Source organism: Carassius auratus, chromosome 27 (assembly GCF_003368295.1).
Source record: "Carassius auratus strain Wakin chromosome 27, ASM336829v1, whole genome shotgun sequence".
Classification (NCBI taxonomy): Eukaryota; Metazoa; Chordata; class Actinopteri; order Cypriniformes; family Cyprinidae; genus Carassius; species Carassius auratus.
In genome coordinates this window covers 9,392,367-9,412,758 of record NC_039269.1, presented here as the reverse complement: position 1 = coordinate 9,412,758, position 20,392 = coordinate 9,392,367, and the positions used below count along the sequence as shown (strand labels likewise).

Genomic DNA, 20,392 nt, shown 5'->3' with positions numbered 1-20,392 from the left:
TGGCTGTGTGAAGTAATGCTACACATGGACTGTGTTTATCTAGACAAACTGCTTAGCATAACTGTCTGAGGCAATCCACTTGGCAGCATTCTCACATATACACACAAACGATGACTCAGTCATCCCAAATGGTCAGATTTAAAACACGCACTGGTCGGCTGAAATTCCCTGTAATACTCCAGTGATCACTCATTCATCTTGGCCTCAAACTAAAAAAGGATATTCAGTGGAAAATCACCACAGAGAGCACTGAGAATCTGTATCCTAGAAACATTGTAAAGTTTGCAACACTGAACCAAATGGCAAACACACATTCTATTCATTGTGTTGAAACATCTGAGAAAACTTCTGTTACTAAATCATACCAGAATTAAAAATAAAATAAAATAAAATGATAATAAAATCAGCACATCAATTGAAATTTCTGAAGGAAATCAGATCAGTGATTGTTATGCAACAATCCTCCTCAAAACATGTCAAGATGTTCTATCGAAATAAAATCCATCAATAAATCTTTTAGTAAAATGGTATCAGTAAAGACATTTACATGTATACAAAAAATAGCTCTTCTCTGCATTTCTCCTCTTCTCCATCTTGCTTCTTAATCTAGTTGGAAAATAAACCTGGCATTGTGTATCACAAATATTGTCAGCTCCTCATCGAATTGCGTTTGTCCTTCTTTTGTAAATTGTTTTGGATTAAAGCATGCTAACTGCTTAAATATAAGCGTAGTAAAGAGAAGTAAACTGTACGGACGTCAGGTTTACCTTGATGGTGCTGGAGGCGTACAGCATGTCCTCCAGGGTGAAGTGACAGCAGTTGTTGAGGTTTTCTCTGCAGAACTCCTGGATCAGCTGGAGATTGTACAGACTGTCAGCCAATGACATTGTTTCTTTGACACAGATATCTGGATGGGGAGGGAACAAGCCACATAACAGCCAATGACATTATGAGTAGATCTGAGGGGGCGGAGACAGAACTCAAGTAGAAGCCGATGGAGTTTCATAAAGTCTGTGAGGGCGGGACAAGAATGTGTGATGTCTTAAGCAGAATCCTCACAGTCACGGGGTGGAGATGTGTTTGTGTCTGAATAACTGCTCTTCTGTTCTCGCTCAAACTTCCATTCACGCACTCCTACTCACTCTGTCTGTTCCTTTCACTCATATTATCCTCCACCCTCATTTATCCTTAACCTTATGAAGAAATTATGACTTTAATGCAGGAAACTGATGCCAAACAGAGTAAGAACAAGCTGCAAAACAGCACCCAGCATTACATGATGAACAGAAGACTATAGTGTAAGTACTGCTGAAGTTTCATTGATTTCTCATGATGTAAAATGGCATACAATTTGCTTAGCCTGTAGCTATGTTTCTAAAACAACTTCCTGTTTATACAGCAAGGATGCATTAAATTAATCAAAGGTGACAGACATTTGCGGTGTCATCAAGTGGCTTTATCTGTCTTTCAAACCAAGTAAAAAAAAAAGGGAATTTGTATCCTTCAGATGACTTTAAATATCTGAATGTTGTTATGTTCCTTACACATGGGACTTCAAAGGGAGGTTAGTGGACAATATAGTTTTCCTGATGTTGTTCGTATGTGTATACCTGTTATTTATGGGGCCAGAGTATTTTGTAGAAGGTTTATCTGCATATACCTCTGTTGGAAAGTTGTGCTAGAGTATTTCAACTACACCTCTCAACAAAATTAAGAAAATAAGAATACACTCTTACAATTTCTGACTAAAGTATATTGCAGATTTGTAGGTTATTTCCCTAGACAAGGTCTAAGTATAAAACTACACAAGAATTACACTTTATCAGACTTAGTACAAGATAAGAAAATCAGTTTAATGTTGCAGATGTGATCTAGCAGTACTATGACACAACAAGCCTTAGTGATCCTGCAGGAAAGACACATTTTTGTCCAACTCATGGCGAAAAATTGTGCAATTCAATACAGAAGAATCTATTTTGAAAAGTAATTAAATTAATAGATAGAAAATAGAAAAACACAAAATGTCATTAAAGGGTTAGTTCACCCAAATATTAAAATTATGTCATTAATAACTCACCCTCATGTTGTTCCAAACCAGTAAGACTTCTGTTCATCTTCAGAACACAGTTTAAGATATTTTAGATTTAGTCCGAGAGCTTTCTGTCCCTCCATTGAAACTGTGTGTACGGTATACTGTCCATGTCCAGAAAGGTAATAAATACATCTTCAAAGTAGTCCATGTGACATTAGAGGGTCAGTTAGAATTTTTTTGAAGCATTGCAAATACATTTTGGTCCAAAAATAGCAAAAACTACGACTTTCAGCATTGTCTCTCTTCCGGGTCTGTTGTGAGAGCGTTCAGTGCAGTATAGTGATATCCGGTTCACGAACGAATCACTCGATTTAACTGGTTTTTCTTGAACTAGTTCAACCAAATCGAACAATCGTTTGAAGCGGTTCAGGTCTCCAATACACATTAATCTACAAATGGACTAAAACTTTTTAATGTGGCTGACATTCCCTCTGAGTTCAAACAAACCAATATCCCGGAGTAATTAATTTACTCAAACAGTACACTGACTGAACTACTGTGAAGAGAGAACTGAAGATGAACACCGAGCCGAGCCAGATAACAAACAAAATATTGACTCGTTCCCGAGTCAAGAACCACTTGCATCTGTTTTCGGATCACCAGTTGTGATGGGAAGTTCAGTTCTTTTCTGCAAACTGGTTCATTCGGAGAGTTCGATTCAATAAACCGGTTGAAGAAAATGGTTCACCGGTTCTTTTGTGCTCAACGTAATGACGTCATTGGCGATGATTGCCCTTGATTCAAGCCTTCGGTTTACCCGCACTCATAACATTAGCACAGAATCAGTTCAGAATCAATCACCAAAAGAATCAGTTCGGTTCAGGTTTATTTTGACTACATTAGCCAAATTAATAAAGTTAACAGCTTCATTCATTTGTGGATTAATGCTTGTTGGAGACGCGAACCATTTCAAATGATTCAGATTGATTTGGTGAACTGGTTCAAGAAGAACCGGTTAAATCGAGTGATTTGTTTGTGAACCGGATATCACTACACTGCAGTGAACGCGCTCACAACAAACATGGAAGAGAAGACAATGCTGAATAAAGTCATAGTATTTGCTATTTTTCGACCAAAATGTATTTTTGATGCTTCAAAAAATTCTAACTGACCCTCTGATGTCACATCGACTACTCTGAAGATGTTTTTATTAAGTTTTTGGACATGGACAGTATACCGTACACACAGCTTCAATGGAGGGACTGAGAGCTCTCGGACTAAATCTAAAATATCTTAAACTGTGTTCCGAAGATGAACGGAGGTCTTACTGGTTTGGAACAACATGAGGGTGAGTCATTAATTACATAATTTTAATATTTGGGTGAACTAACCCTTTAAAAATTAAAACTGTCTGCTCTTCACACAATGCTATTGTATGGCCTGAAATTCAGAGAAGGAATCTTATGGACTACATTTTTGTCCTTTTTGAAAACTAACAGCCCTTGGTCACTATATGCTTTTATTGCATGTATAAAAAGCAGCATGAATATTCTTCAAAATATCTTCTTTTGTGTTCCATGGCAAAAACTCTTATCTAGTATCAGTGGCAGAATTTTCAGTTTTGGGTAACACTAGAATAAGGTTCCATTAGTTAATGTTAGTTATCTATTTTAGTTATCATGAACTAAGCAAGAACAATCATTCTAAAGCATTTATTAATCTTAGTTCAGGTTATTTTTTTTATTTATTTTTTTTTATTTGTTTAATTTAGTTCATGTTCATTTTAACATTTACTAATGCATAATTCAAATCAAAAGTTGTGCTTGTTAATATTCGTTAATGCAATGATTTAGCATGAACTAACAATGAATAACTGTATTTTCATTAACTAACATTAACAAAGATTAATAAATACAATATAAAATGTATTGTTCATTGTTCATGTTAATAAATACATTAACTAATGGAAACTTATTCTAAAGTGTTTCCCAGTTTTCAGTGAATTATACCTTTAAATTATAAAACCAAATGCTCATGGTCCCAGAACCACTTGATGAGCCAAGGCCCTTTCTTGACATGTCATCAACATCTAATGTTGCTCTCTAATATAAATCCAACACCTGTCTACACTGGATGTGATAGCTTGAGGCCGTCTACACTGGATGCAATAAAGTGACCATTGCAAATCATTTGAACTTTTTGTCAGCATGTCATAAATAGAACAAGGCATCAATTTACTGCCTGGAATTTGTCGTGTCGTGCTGTGCTGCATCCAGTGTAGACAGCATCACTGATTATAATGGGTTCTATAGTATTTTGTCACACCGTACCGCTCGTATCTGGTGTAGACTGTGTAATGCGGCTCTCTAAATACAAATAAAGTATTCACAATATAGTGTGAGAAGGTTGAAATTTAGTAGGAGAAACAGTACCTTCCAGTGGCACAGCATCAGGACAGTAGAAGTGCAGCAGTGCAGCCAATGCGCAGCCGTCTGTGTTGTCCTTCAAGAGATTGTCCACCAGGGGGAGACAAAGAACCGGACGTGCTTTAGAGTCCTCTCTCCTGAAGCGCCCCTATGGATTACACACAAAGAACAGTTGCCATAACAGCAAGAAATATGTATTATAAACAGATCCAGTTAAGGGACAACTGCAGATAATAAAATTACTTAAGAATAATGTGATAGGGTTGATGTAAATTAACCCAAAATACTGTCTTAACATCTTTGGTGTCTTTCAAACATGGCATTTCATATCTAGCTTATAATATCTTGACTTCCTGATATTTGTGTTTGGATATATGGATTGTATGGTTTTTGGGTGTGTTCAAATTGTTGTTCTACTGTAGGTGGGGCAAAGTTACAAAGGCAGGTACACAATAAAACTGGCCTGTGGACTTTTGAATATTTCATAGGCACTGTGCCTGTTCATACGGAAGTATTCCTCAACATTCCTTTTTGGATGCCAAACAGAGTAAGAACAAGCTGCAAAACGGCACCCAGCATTACAAGACGAACAGAAGACTATAGTGTAAGTACTGCTGAAGTTTTCATTGATCTCTCATGATGTAGAATGGTATACAATTTGCTTAGCCTGTAGCTATGTTTCCAAAACAACTTCCTGTTTATATCCTGTCATTTCTCTCAATTATAATTTCTATAAATATAATTTAAATGAAGTGTATTTTTCAATTTTGTAAATATTTGTCAGAAGTATTCTGAATAAACCTGAGAAACAATGCAAAGGAAGAATTAAGCATTTCATTGGTATACATTATAGGAGTTTTGAAATTTTTCATTTTCACATTACTTTCAAATGTTTTATTAAAGCTTTATCTGTGGATTGACTTTGGTAGACTTACATCTGCAGGGCAATTTATGATTCAGCAGTACAGATAGGATATGTCTAACTTCAAAGGAATAAAAAGCATAGCTTGTATGAGCCCATGCTGCAGCAGTGATACACGAGGAAATTCTAAGGAAGTGTTAAAAAAAGCCTTGGTTTTCAAATCAAAATAAATGAAGACTAAGTAGATTACATGTATTGTGACAATTTTTGACTTCTTTAATAACATCAATTTATAAGAGCTCAACAGTATGTAAACATATAAGGAAAGAATGGCTGTTTCCGAGTCCTCACCTTTTGAACCTTGCAGGGTTCTCCAATATCTCGAACTCTTTGTTCTTGGGCTAAAAGTTCTCTAAGATGTTCATTTACCTGCATTGAAAAATGAACATGTGTACAATAATCATGTAGCCAACACAGGTACACACGAGCACAAATAAACAGATTCATTTACAGGATTTTCTGTATTTTGCTAACAGTCTCAGTTACTTACATTTTAGAAATAAACTGAAATAAGCTGTGTTTGTTTAGAAGACTGTTACTTACTGTGTAATCTGTTGTAATATGCAAACTGAAAAAAAAGTAATAAATATACTGTTCAAAAAAAAAGAAAGAAACTGTCAGTGAAGTATTGTATGTGGATTTACAGTAACACTAGTTTGTCTGTACTTGTCCTGTCAGCTGGATTCTTGGTAACAAATGATTCGCAAAAAAACAGGGAGGGACAGAGCTTAGAGAGTGTTTTCATACTCCATGAAAGGTAAGATAGAAAACCGAACATATCGCTACAAAAGGAAACTTTAGTTTACAGCATGTTGCCAAACACCATACTTGCTTGATGCATTTATACGTTGAATTAAATATGCTAAATTGAATTTGTTCATAAAATGTGATCATGACTCTATAGAGGACTTTGACTATTTTTTGTCAATTGCTCTATGTCTTTAGCTGATGTATATTTATATATCATATTTTAATTATTACAATTAATTTGTTGTTCATTTGTTTGTTTTAGTATGGCTACAGCAAGTCAACCGGCAGAACTTCCTCTTCAAGTAGAGGAGTGGACGAGAGAGCAAGTTTATCACTGGCTGACTGAGGTGATTAAAGTGGATAAAAAACATGCAGACAAGCTGTACGAGGAAGAAGTATCCGGGGAAGAACTCGTCTGTTACCAGCCCAAACATCTGAAGGAACTTGGTATTAAGCATGGTCCAGCTGTTAAGATTATAACCCGGTTAGAGACGTTAAAGAAAGAACAACAAGAAACATATTTTTCTGACAATATTTATAAACAGCACACAGAGGCCAGGCTAGACACCACAGTGGGAAAAGAAGACAGCATTTCAACAGATCAAACACAGATAGCTAAAAATGGCAAGAAATCAAAGAGGAAATCACACAAAAAAGAAAATACAGTTCTTAAAAGTGCTAATTCCACAGACAAATTAATTCAATCGGGAAAAGATTCAATGGATAACATCTCCAAAAGCACACCGAAAGAAGACCCACAACTAAATGCACCTGTAAGCGAACTCCCTTCACAAAACAAAAACATTCCACTTTCAGGAACTTTTAGTTGTACATCTTCACAAGAAATTGAACCAACAGAGTCAGCTGACTCTAAAACTTCAAACATTAATGCTCATAAAGTAGTAGACAAGGAAAAGCACATGAGGAGGTCTAGATCCATACAGCAGTCATGTAGTCTCTATCCATTTGATCAGAACTCTGCTTCTCATCGATATATACAAAACTACACTTTACCACCAGAGACAGGACCAGGTAATCTGACTGATCCAGTTCAAGAGTACAAGTTTATGGGCAGAACAGATGACATTGATGTGATAAAGAAGAAGTTCTTTGGAGCCCAAAGAAGAAGATCCACTTTGGTGTAGCAGACTCCAAAGATTCTCAATATGCTCATGGTGAGATTATTGGGGTCAGTGTAGACAAGAAGGACACTATCATTGATCACTTTAACCAGGGCTTTAAATCATGCTTTGACGAACACACAGATGAAGCAAAGCAATGCATCAGACAACCACGCTTTGTTGAAGTTCTCTGCCCTGACGGCACTCTATCTGGCAAATATGTCATAGAAGTGGATGTTGTTCCATCCCACAGCATAGTTCATAGCTATCTGTTTTATATCCAGACACTGGATGAGGAAAATCAATGGAAAAAGAGCAAAGAAAAATCACTTTTCATCAGAGAGGGGGCTGCGACCCGGGATATCTGTAAAATTGGTAATCCAAGAGAATTTCAATCTGAAATGGCCCGAATAAATAAAAAAGTAAATGTTCTGGACAACATGAGGAAAGAGGCAGAAAAGAGGCCTCTAAGCAAAGGAACATCCAACCAGGGGGAAAAGCTGAAGAACCTGTTGACATACGGAGGAAGCAGACTGGATCATTATGATTACTATATCATTGTAACAAACAAAAGTCACCCTGAACAACTCCAGCATCTTCAGTTCATGACAACACTGAAACTGTTTTGTGTATTGGACTTTGATCCGAACTCTGTAGTAAATGGGTCATGCCACAACTACAGAGATGTTCGGATTGCAAATCTTCACAAACCAAGTCAGTTCCATGGAGATCCAGGGACAATAGTTAAAAACCTTAACTTATACAAACAAACAAGCTGGGTATTTTGTAATGGCAGAGAAGATCTCAACACTGAATCTGACAGACCACTTCAATCAAATGAATGGTTAAAACACAAAGCTGGAGAGGTACAAGACATGATTTCATTCCTCTGCAACAAAGACACTCTTCCAAGAGGACGATTTCTAGTCATATTCCTCCTACTCTCCACTGTTGAGGCCTCAGTCGATCCAATTTTTGACACATTCATGTCATTTTATAAAAACCTTGGGGGTGCAGAAAACACATTAAGTATTTGCACTTCAGATACGTCCTTTCAAAAATGGAGGGATTTCATTCAAGCCCGATGTGATGATGACATCAGTCAGCGGAGCATATATGACCTGGAGCTCAGTGAAATCAATGGGACAATACTGAAACTGTGCCAGAACAAGCAAAATGCTCAAAGACTTCTTCCATCTGCTGAGGGAAGTTCAGTGATTCTCCAAAAGAAAGATGAGGATCTTATGACATCCCTTGATATCCTGTGTGAAAATGAATGTGAAAACGAATACGATGAGAGCTCTGCAGAATTTGAAGAGTTCAAAATTAAAACCGAGTCTGAGTTCTATAGAGGAGGCAAAGTGAAATGGTGGAACTTCTATTTCTCAGAGCAACCTGCAGCAAAGCCATTCATAAAACGAGACAAACACTCAAAACTAGAGAGTAGTATCAGATCTCAGAACAAAAATTGCAAAAGTTCCTGTGTCACAGTGAATCTCTTTCATCTCCCAGGGTGTGGCGGCACCACCATGGCCATGCATGTGATGTGGAATCTGCGAAAAGATTTCCGATGTGCAGTGCTGAAAGACAACACCATTTCAAAGGAAGAAGTAGCCCAAGATGTTACTCATCTGATTAAGTGTGGAAAAAGTGAGAATTCATTAAAAACACCAGTCCTGCTATTAGTGGAAGACTCAGAGGAAACAGAAAACACTCAAGTACTCAAGCACTCATTGAGGACAATCACAGGAGAAACAGGGGCAACTGTCATCATCTTAAACTGCATACGTACAAAAACCCCACAAGACAGACACAACAAAAGTGTAGACCAGAGTGAGTTCATTACAGCAAAGCTATCTGACAAAGAAAAATTAGCTTTTGAAATGAAGCTTAAAGAACTTCAAGAAATAAAGTCTTTCACAACTGAGAACTTCTACAGTTTTATGATCATGAAAACTAATTTCGACCCAGAGTATGTTGCAAATGTTGCAACTAACATTCTGAAAGATTTCACAGTTTCAGAGAGTAAACAAACACGTCTCTTCTGCATTCTGGCTTTGCTGAATTCATATGTGGCTGAACCAGCTGTCTCGAGATCTATATGTGAAGATTTTCTGAGCATCAAGAGTGTATTTTGGGGAAGAGAGTCTGTGCTGGAAGAGATGGAGCCCTACTCCTGTTTGTTGATTGAATTTGGGGCAGAAGAATATGGGGGATTCAAAGCAATTCGCTTTGTTCATCAACATCTTGCAACAGAATGTGTCAAACAACTAGAGAACACACATAACTGCTCCAGAGCGGACATAGTTCTTGACATGCTGCATTGTGATGCCTTTTTCAAAACTTTTGCAGTGAAGGACGTTCTTGTACAATCAATGAAAAGCATGCTGATCACTCGTCAACGCAAGACAGAAGGTGATGAGAAAGACACCCTGTTTTCACCACTGATAGAAGACATAAACTCCAGAGAAGATGGTCTGAATAAAATACAAAAGATTTTTATTGCAGCTTCGGAAAGGTTTGATAAAGACTTCACAATTCCTCAAGCTCTAGCAAGACATCTGTACCTGAAAGAGAAGAACTTTGCTGAAGCTAAAAGGTGGGCAGACATTGCAAAAGCCATCAAAGAAAACTCCTACACTGTAGATACAGTTGGACAAGTTGCAAAAACTGAATTAAAAAACAAACTAGAGTGTAAAAAACAAGAGAATAAACCATGCACAGCTGAAGACTTGAGTGAGTATCTTGAGTTAGCAAGCACAGCCACCAAAGCATTCAGAAAAGCTCAAACCTTGGCAAAGACCGATGATGCCCTAGAAATTGAACAGGAACTTCACAGAAAGTTAAGCCCTTATAACATATCTGGGTACATGGGTGAAATCGACACAGCCATGACTGTTTTTGACATCATCAAAAAACTGCCATTGTTTAAGAAATGTGATCCAATGAAAGATCATTACATCCAGAGCTTTCTCAAAGGAAATCTGCCCTGCACCAATATCCCAGTTTGGGAAAACAAATCCAATCATGAATTTGTTGCTGTTCTGCAGAACTATGAATCTTTCCTTACATCTTTAAAATCACAGGTGAAAGAGGCATTTGATTTCCTTGAAATTTACTTCACTTACATGAAAGAAAAGGGATCTGACAATATGAGAGATGCAAAGACTCGCAAGAGGATCTCAGAACACTACCAATACTACATCTCATTATTCTGCACCTCTCCAGAGGACGAACAAAAAGAGAAAAAGCAGAAACCAACACTGAGTTTGAATATGGAGATTGAAGAGTGCAGAATGTTCCTCGAGAAAAACAGGGCTGATACATTCCCAGGCCTTCTCCAGGTATTGGAGCCCAAAAAAGTGTCAGTAGAACAGATTGCTGAAAAATACTCATTCATTTATAAGAATTCTGCCATCAAAACTACAAAGGACAAAACAAATCATCTGCTTGCACACTTAATCCTTCAGCTGATTTGCTCAAAATCAAAGTTAGCCAAATCCACAGAAGAACTCAATGATCTTTTAAAAGAAATTTTGCAAGATGTTGGTACACAGCACCAATACCCAGAGCCTTTCTACCTTGCAATCCTTTTGCTCTGGCCAGGAAAAAATGTCAGCAGCACTGGCATTAAGACATATGTTGATAAAATCAGAAGCTCAGCAAGAAAGAATCTTTCCCATATGTACCGTACAAGGTCAACCATTGCACACTTCTTCCTGGGGACATCTGATGGAATACAGAGGCTGGTGACTAAAGTTTCCCTTGACAGATCTGAGAGTGTCAGTAATGTTAAGAATCGCAACATTCTCTGGCAAACAGGAGAAATTTTTAAGGAAACCCCAATAAATAGCAAGCTCCTAAGAGTGAGAGGTACAATTGAACAAGGTGAGGTGTTCACAGAGTATGGAAATCTCAAGATCCCATTGCGCCCTGCATTTCTAGGTGGAGTGAGAAGTGGCTACAGCACAGAGAATGTGTCCTTCTACATCGGCTTTGCCATGGATGGACCGCTTGCTTACGACATTCAGTACGAAGACGACAGATAGATCACTATTTTTAAACATTTAACCACACTTAACTAGAAAGCAGAAAAAACACATTGTGGATGAAATTACAATAATAAAATAATAAATAAATAGTGTGATTAATGTTGATTAATCATCTTGTCTTTATAAGCCTTCAGTTTCTCTCTGTTATACATTCAGGACTGATGTTCATTTAATGGTACATGTTTGTTGATGCTATTTATCGTTCCTTTTCTTTATGTTGAAGTTGGAATTAAAGACCCTAAACGTTACTCCTTCGTTGTGTGCTTTCTACAACCACAAACCACATACTGTGACACATTTATGCTGATTTGAGATGTTTGTATTTGACTGATGTTATGTGTCTGTTAACATCAGGGAGCCCATGAACATGAAATTTATATATATATATATATATAAAATTTTTAATAATCATTTACTCATTGTCATGGCCTTTCAAATCACTTTTTCTTCTTTATAACACACAAAAAAATTATTTTAAAATGTATTTAATAGGACCTTTAAAATCATTAAAAGGGCCTCCTGTTGCAAATGAATGCGTTTTTGTAAGATAAATATCCATATAATACTTTAAAGGTCCCGTTCTTCATGATCCCATGTTTTAAACTTTAGTAAGTGTGTAATGTTGTTGTTAGAGTATAAATAATATCTGTAAAATTCTAAGGCTCAAAGTTCAATGCCAAGCGAGATATTTTATTTAACAGAATTCGCCTACAAAAATCGACCCGTTTGGACCACAACCCTCTAGGAAGAGTTGTGTTTGTGTTTGTCGCAATGTCATTGAAAAGCTATTATTTTCTTCTCGGAGTCCAATCACCTTTGTTTGGGCTTCCCAGGGACGCTGTACTTGGAGATCAATGCGATTTTCATGCGCATCTCGTCAGTAAAAACACTCCTGTGATTATAAGTACATCTCCAGCACGTGGGTTCTTTTATTGTGTATGGTTCAGATCAGGATTGCCAGGTTTTCAAAACAAATCCTGCCCACTTGCTTCTCAAAACTAGTCCAAAACTAGCCCAATCGTGTTATCAGGAGGTCAGCCTGCTCTAAGCTGGTGTCGAATCATAACACAGGAACCGCTGGCCCAATCTGAACTCATTACGTATTTCTGAAGGAGGGACTTTATAGAACAAGGAAGTCATCAGCCCGTTTTTGTGACAGTGAAAACAGCGATATACAGACAGGTGAATTGTGTGAAAAATACTGTGTTTTTTTACATTCGAAACATGAACCCAGGTTATATTGAACACTGTAAACACAATCAAAGCTTAAAAAAGCATGAAAAACTGGACATTTAAACACTTTTTTTCTCACTTCCGGTATCTGTCACAAGTGGGAGCCATTCTTGTGGATGACAAAGGACATAAGCATTGCATGATTGGTGCCGAATGTGAACAAAATGTTCTTTTTGTGGTTCAAGCAAAACGTCGTTAATAAATTAGAAGCACAAAACGAGGATTTGTAAAGAAAAATGTCAGAGGATTTCGATAGAAGCCAAGAGGAGACTGGTTTTCCTTTGCTAAAGTAAGGAAACTTTGTTTCCTTTGCTCCTACATTACTGGTGCAGGCACCAGTGCCGAACGCACTTTATTTCATGTCTTCTGAACTGTTGACAACAAACACCCGCTTACCCAAACTGAAAGGTTTGGAGGGGCAAGGACAATTTTTAATACAACTCCGACTGGATTCGTATGAAAGAATTTCACTTACACCTAGGATGCACATAAACTCTTTCAAAATGCAATGTACAGCTGGATGTATAGTATTGTACAAGTTGTAAGACATTCCGGGTAATCTGAAATCAGTTGAGAAAAAAAGTACACATTCTGATATTCACTAAAAGTTACAAGCAGGCAATATGTTTACATATTGTAATGTGAGTTGTAGGGTTCTCACCTTGTTGATCCATGTTGTCACAGCCTCTTCAGCATCATATGGGAAGTCTTCCTCAGGAAGGAAAGGAGTAAATTTCTGTATGCAGGCCATCACTCTCTCCACGCTGACCATTTCAGCTGTGTACGCCATCATTAAAGTGTCAATCATTGCCAGGTGAGAACTCTAAAATGACAAGAGAAAAAAAGAAAAGAAATTCTCAACACAAATTAACTGTTTATAAAAGAGACAGTTTACAAGGAGCGCAAAGAACATATTAAAATCATATTGTGCAGTTTTATGTGAAGTTAGACTGAGAAAAGTATTATTTATGATCTTTCATGCATTACATATCTTAGCAGAAGGTCAAAAAAACGATGTGTCTATCTGTGGATGCAACACATGCATTTCTTCAACTACTGCTTTAAGAAATATGACCTCTTCCTGTCTGCATAGTCAGTATCTCACCTCTAGAGGGTGCTATTGAAATTGTGTGGATCAGAGACTGATGAGTGATTGTACATAATGGAACCAATAAAATGGCTTGACTGTAAGAAAAGTGCATTTTTCTTTTCTGTGTTGTTGTATTTCCTAGTTGAACATGAAGTCTTAGTTGGACATATTAAGGGTGAATCCCTTAAAAAAAAGCCTTTAGATCAAATATATAAAGTTAGCAAACAAAGAAACGCTTTCCCACATTTCACAGCAAATTTCTTAATATATGTTAATATTTGAATTACCTAAAAAGGTTTGTTTGTGAGGCAACACCTGCTTTAAAGGGATTCCCAAAAATACAAATTCTATCACTCACCCTCATGTCCTTCTAACCTCATTAAAGCTTTGTTTATCGTCAGAACAAAAATTTAGATATTTTCTATGAAATCCGAGAGCTTTCTGACCCTGTATAGACAGCTAGAGTCCTACCATGTTAAAGGTACAGAAAGGAACCATGGACATCGACAAAATATGTCCATGTGACATCAGTGGTTTAACCATAATTTGATAAAGCTGCGAGAATGCTTTATTCAACCATCCTTCAACTCCATGTCACCCTAGCTCTATTTCGGAGAACATCACAAAGCATGTGCGATCTTTGATCTGTATGTAAACAAGGTATGTACATGGTGCTGCTCCAGTAAAACACGCATCCTGGCACTCTCCAAAGTGGTGCAAAATGACAGAATTGTTGAATAAAGTTGTAATTTTAGTTTTTGTGCACAAAAAGTATTCTAGTAGCACCATAGAATTATGGTTGAACCACTGATGTCACATGAACATATTTTGTCGATATTCTTAGTAACATACCTTTGTGGACCTTGATCATTGTAGTACCCTTTCTGTCAATGGAGGGTCAGAAAGCTGTATGTTGTATGTGGATTTTTTCTCCAACCTAAGATTGCAGACAGTTCTTGCAGGTAAGCTTTTTTCTTTCTTTTTTTTTTTGTAACATCACGTCATATCATTGCTACATTATCCAAGTACTGATTTTTAGACTGGGAGGAAATTCTGATCATACATTTGTCCAATTAATTGAACATCATACATCACTACCATTACTGTGACTGTTGCACTTGAAAATAGAGCTCAAGAGTGGAGCAACACAGAAATGGTTAGAGGATAGTGACAGAAAATAACATCTGAGTCAACGAAGGATGATGGTAATGGTAGTGAGGAGGAATGGATGCCAAAAAAAAGTATTGCAATGTTGCTATCCTTTGAATCTAAACTACAAGACAGTGACACAAAGAGTATTTCTCAATAGCATTTCCAATGATTGTTGTAATATATTTTGTTATTACTGTATTATGACTAATACAGCATCTTTTCAGTTGCAAATGTTTAATTTTTTCTTCATGCCCTAAGAGCAAAAACAATAAACAAATTATAATTATAATTACATTAATTATATTGGAAAAAACACAACACGTGTTTTTTTGCAGGTAACAGCCTGTTAACAACCATTAACAAAGAATTCTGTATAATACGACTGTTTTAACAGTCATGATGGTAATGTAGATACAATATGGATAAAAATGTATTTGGACCTGAATACAGATTGCATCAACAATCAATCGGAAACATGTCAAAGGTTTTGGTGGGGCTGCATAAGAGCCTTAAAGAGCCCTAATACTAAAGAATTAAATCCTCTTAAATTAAATCGCCTAAATTTCCTTAGAATTACACCAAAAAGTGAAGAGAAAAAAAGCCCACTCAAAAACATCTTAATCTGAAGGAGATTCTTTGAATATGATGTTTGTTCGTATTTAAGCAATATATTTTCATAAGATATCTTCCAACATATTCTCTAACAAAAATTTGTCTTGGAACAAAATACCAATAAAAGCATGAGAATAAATACAATCTGCTAATACTTGTTTAAATGCAATACAGTTATCTTAGGGGCTATGAATGTAAAAGCAGACATGGAGCAACAACTTCTGGTCTTTGAGATGCACCCGTGGAAGTGATGTCCAAGAGGAATGCCTGACCAGAACTCCATATTTTACCCTTCTTAACCCCATTTACAGTACCATTATAAAATAATTGGTTACTATAGCAACCATATCTATGGCTGGTAAAGCAGTGGAAAAACATAACTCATGTATTATAAACTTGCTTAGTCCCATGTAACTGTGCCATCCCATGTTTAATAATGTTATTTCTATTATGTGTTGCATATTTAACTTTGAGGCAACATCAAGCAAATGCCTAAACCTGTAAATCCATAGGCTGTGACTGGCCTAAAATCTCTTTAACCAGCTTTAACATTCTGACTAAATTTTTAAAAAGGACATGTTGGTTAATTAAACAATCTTTAAGCCACTAAAATGGACAAATAACAGTTTAATCCATGAAGATCAGCAAGTCTTGGCTTCTCAGCTTTCCTAAATAACGAAGAAAATATTAAGATTAACAATCAAATCCAAACATACATATAAATCAATTTCAGCAGAAACAAAGATGTGCCTATAATATATACGCTCGTATTTAGCTTAAAAGACAAAATAACTAATTCAGTATGCAAAATTAAAGCTCTTCTTATGAACACTAACAGATGCCGAGCGCTTTAAGTTTTTACTCTTTAATCTGTCGTGGTGATATCTTAAGTCCAAGAAGCTTACCAAGCATTTATTGTAAGAATCCAAAAATCTTTCTCTGGATTCCACCCAAACATTCAGAATTCAAATGGCAAGCAACACAGCCATGCAGCTTGTGTTGGGCTCCACAACAGAATTATCTCAATTGCAATAAAAATACTCATTTGCAAACTCTGGAAAATTTTGTGCACAGTACATCCACATGCAGATTTGTTAGATATGATTTTGTAGGCTGTTACTGGGCTCATAATTGGCAACATCACTAAACCATTATTTTTGACTAATGTCCGAATCCAAATGTTTCCAAAACGTTAGTGTTCTAATACCAATACTACGTAAACAATGTTTCACTATGCAAAATCCCATTGTTTCTTATTCTAAGATTTATAAAAATGTATACTGGTTAAGATCCATCCCCATACAGGATATAATCAACTAGTGGATGAACAATATGGATTTTTTGATCGCTGATGCGGATATCTAATCTTACGTTATATATACGATATTACACTATTAAACTTAAAGAATGTAAACAGCACATGCATAACAATTGCTGCAATAAAAAGCAAATAATATTATAAATATATCAAAATAACTCAACTTATTAAATCTGTAAAATACTGTAAAAAAAAAAAAAAAAAAAGTCTTGATTTTGTAATCGTATGTTGTTGTAAATAAAATGTACTTACTAAAATTTCTGCACCCCGACGCATGGACAGTACATCACACAGAGCACATGCTTTTATGCAAGCTACAAATGCAGTTCAGAAGATCTAAAAACTGGATTCACCAAAGTTTATGCAGTTTGTGGAATCAAATATTTATTGAATGTTCAAAGATTTGTTTAAATGATATTGATGTGTATTTGCTGAATGCTGAAAATCTATAAGAAAATTTGACTAATAATAGAAAGGCAAACGCGATAATACTTTTTCCATATACCATTTACTTTTTATGTTTAATAGTGCTATCTATTAATTAGATAGAAGTAAGTAAACTGAAATGCTTCATTACATTAGTGCATTTACGTCTTGTTCATATCATACTATGAAAACAAGCAAATGCATAGAAATTCATTTTAGGGATAAAATCCATATTTACACAAATTTCTTTCATTGTAGATACAAGTACAAACATCCAGAGTCTGGAGTTCACCTCAAACAGTGCTGTTTAGAGCTAGCAGAGGACTGTAAGGCCCTGTCGGGTTCAATCTATCGGATGAGTTTGTATCTGCATTGCAGGCTGTTTATCAAACCACAGAGACTTTCAAATCACTACAAATTTTTTTTTTAGAAAGAAGCACCAGATGGCTTCAATGAATCAAACGCTGAATTTACACATTAGTACATTATCAAAGAGATTTTCACATTTATCATACTGTATATACACTTTCATACTGTACATACTTTCAGCTGTTTAAAAAAAATCTGAGCATTGTACACAGAGAAATAATTGGTGTAGGATTTTCACTAATTTCACAAATTGTTTTAAAATGAATTATGCAGAAATACCAAGCTTCTTTATTGTAAAACATACTCCAGTAATCTTGGGGGGGAAAACAAACAACATTTTTTTTATTTTATAAATGGGCTCTGAAAACTGGCCCAGTACATCATGCATCAACAGGAAGTGCTTTTACCCAATGAAGGCTTAGAGTGGCAGGTCTGGAACTGTTTCTGAGGGCTCAGGTATCTTTTACAACAAAATGTGTTGATGTATTCAATGACATTTTCAGAGGGTTCATGCTTCACTATGCAAACATGCTTTTCTTCTCTCTTTCTCTCTTTGCATAAAGACCCGTTGTGTTTGTCTTCCATCCTTCTAACAGAGTGACTGAAGGGTGGAGCACTGCTGGCCAAAAAAGACGAAAAGCATGAGAGAAAAATGAAAAACAGAGTACTTGTAGGAACTACTGTATAAGGAGTTTTCATCCTGTTCACTTGCTCTTGACTTAAAGCCTCACATACAGTACAGTAAAATCACAACAACTGTACACATATGTAAACTAAACACAAATTCTGACAGGTTCAGCAGTTTCCATGAGATATTATTTAGAACAGATAGGTTTATAGCATTTATAGAGGGCAATCATTACAAATTCAATTTGTAACCCATTTCAAGGCTGGATGGTGCAATTGGTGAATAAACTGAAATTAGGGCGAACAGTTGTCTGAAGTATTCTGATCAAACGGCATGAGGAAAGAAGATAAAACAGAATAACAAAATTACTAATTAGATAAAAGTTTATTAGATATACCTTATACAGTGGCCTCAAAAATATTTGGTCATTTTGGATAATTAAGTCAGTTACAAAATAATAAAGTGGCAATGGCAAGCATATGATGCTTTAATATTTAATTAATAATAATAATTATAACAATAATCATATTAAATATATATATATGTTTGGCTTAGTGTTATGTTAGAATCCTTATTATACTCTTTTACCTTTGTTCTTTAATATTTTGAATTGTTTTTAGCTTTATTTTGTTGTATGCATTTATCATTTTTATATAATCACTGTGTCACTGTGTCACAATAAGTCACTGTGTATTTATACAAAGGGGTCAAAAAGTAACTTTGAAAATCTGGAAATTTGTAATCTTTACACCGGAAATTATATATAAATATATACACTGTATATATATATATATATATATATATATATATATATATATATATATATATATATATATATATATATATATATATATATATATATATATATATATATATATATATATATATATATATATATATATATATATAGTATTTAAAAAAAATATTAGAGCATGATGTAAAATTAAGAAAATATATTAATATTCTGCACTATTTTTTAGGTGAAATATCAAATAATGAAATGTATGACACTGATAATGTTAATCCTTTTCACAAACAATCAGATGTTCCTCCATTAAAGATCTCAAATCTCAAAGTTCATAATCATCAGGTTTCACACGAGGAGTTCGTGCAGCTTGAATTCTGCTGTTATTAAAGCAAACGAGGGACAAACAAAATACTAAGAGATTCTGCAATGTTAATTTAATTTCTTGTTATATCATTTACATTGCACAATGTTTAATTAAATTAGAAAAGAATGCAAACTAGAAGCATTTTCATTACTTCAGACCCTCACTGTATACATACAGTTTAAGCCATTACCTTCTGAGTTTCACCTGCTGAGTGAGAGCATATGTGCAGTCTACACATTTCTCCAAAAAATATGCTGATTAAAATGATTTTCATCAATGCAGTTTCACAGCAGTGCAGACCCCTCCTCTCCAACTGAGTCACACACACACCTCGACACACTGCCGCAGTGCTAATCGCCATGCCAACGGACACACCCACCCATGTGCACATATAAATGTGCACTCGTACAGAGACAGCAGACTAAACTGTGTTTTTGAACACAGTGGGTGCACGGGTTTGAGTTTTGCAGACTGTGAGACCAAAGAAGGTAACATTGATTTTTCTAAACCTCATGTCACATGTGCTCATCTTTTCCGAATAACCCTGCAAATCATAAACGCACACACTGTGGTTGATGCAAAGACAAATCAGAAAGCATGTGGTGATGTGTTTTTATTTTGGAGCTTACTATACAGAGGGTGAGTCTGCAACAATGAGAGCTGTGGATGTGTGTGTTCGTGTATTGATTTGGGTGGTGCGTCTGTGTTAAATCAGAAGGTCTGAATGAGCTCTGTGGTCTCGGAGGGTAAAAGCACCTAAATTCAACACTGAAAGGACACTTGAGTGTTACTGCAGAGACAGAGAGAAAGAGAGAGAGAGAGAGAGAGAAAGAAAGGTAGTACTGCAATGCAGACCTCAGCAGTCCCTAATATGGCTCAGTCATCCATCATACACTTTACACCCCACAACACCCGGTTCACCCAAAAATGAAAAGCCTGTCTTTAATTACTTACCCTCATGTTATTGTAACCCATAAGACCTTCATTCATCTCCGGAACACAAATTAAGATATTTTTTAATGAAATCCTAGTCTTTCTTGGCCTTGAACCCAGTAATTACATTGCTGTCTATCAATCAGATTTCATAAAAAATATCTTAATATGTATGTAAGAAGGTGAGTAATTAATGATAGAATTTTTGGGTGAACT

General features: G+C 35.9%; 2 protein-coding genes across 4 annotated transcripts in view; one reads left to right on the top strand and one right to left on the bottom strand.

The window, feature by feature from the left end:
* The window catches only part of LOC113045374 (calmodulin-regulated spectrin-associated protein 2-like), a 38,992-nt gene that overhangs the window by 10,812 nt on the left and 7,788 nt on the right, over nucleotides 1–20,392 (bottom strand). For all 3 annotated transcript variants that reach the window (XM_026205725.1, XM_026205726.1, XM_026205727.1), the window contains exons 3-6: nucleotides 13,198–13,359; nucleotides 5,672–5,749; nucleotides 4,465–4,606; nucleotides 768–907 (exon numbers count right to left, since the gene is read on the bottom strand). In XM_026205725.1, coding sequence (XP_026061510.1) covers nucleotides 768–907; nucleotides 4,465–4,606; nucleotides 5,672–5,749; nucleotides 13,198–13,359 — 522 coding nt within the window. The remainder of the gene's footprint in view (nucleotides 1–767; nucleotides 908–4,464; nucleotides 4,607–5,671; nucleotides 5,750–13,197; nucleotides 13,360–20,392) is intronic.
* LOC113045373 (sterile alpha motif domain-containing protein 9-like) lies at nucleotides 921–11,625 on the top strand. The gene is given in 5 exon segments (XM_026205724.1): nucleotides 921–1,298; nucleotides 4,947–5,062; nucleotides 6,059–6,137; nucleotides 6,393–7,246; nucleotides 7,249–11,625. Coding segments are annotated over 2 exon segments (4,905 nt in total). The 5' UTR covers nucleotides 921–1,298; nucleotides 4,947–5,062; nucleotides 6,059–6,137; nucleotide 6,393; the 3' UTR covers nucleotides 11,301–11,625.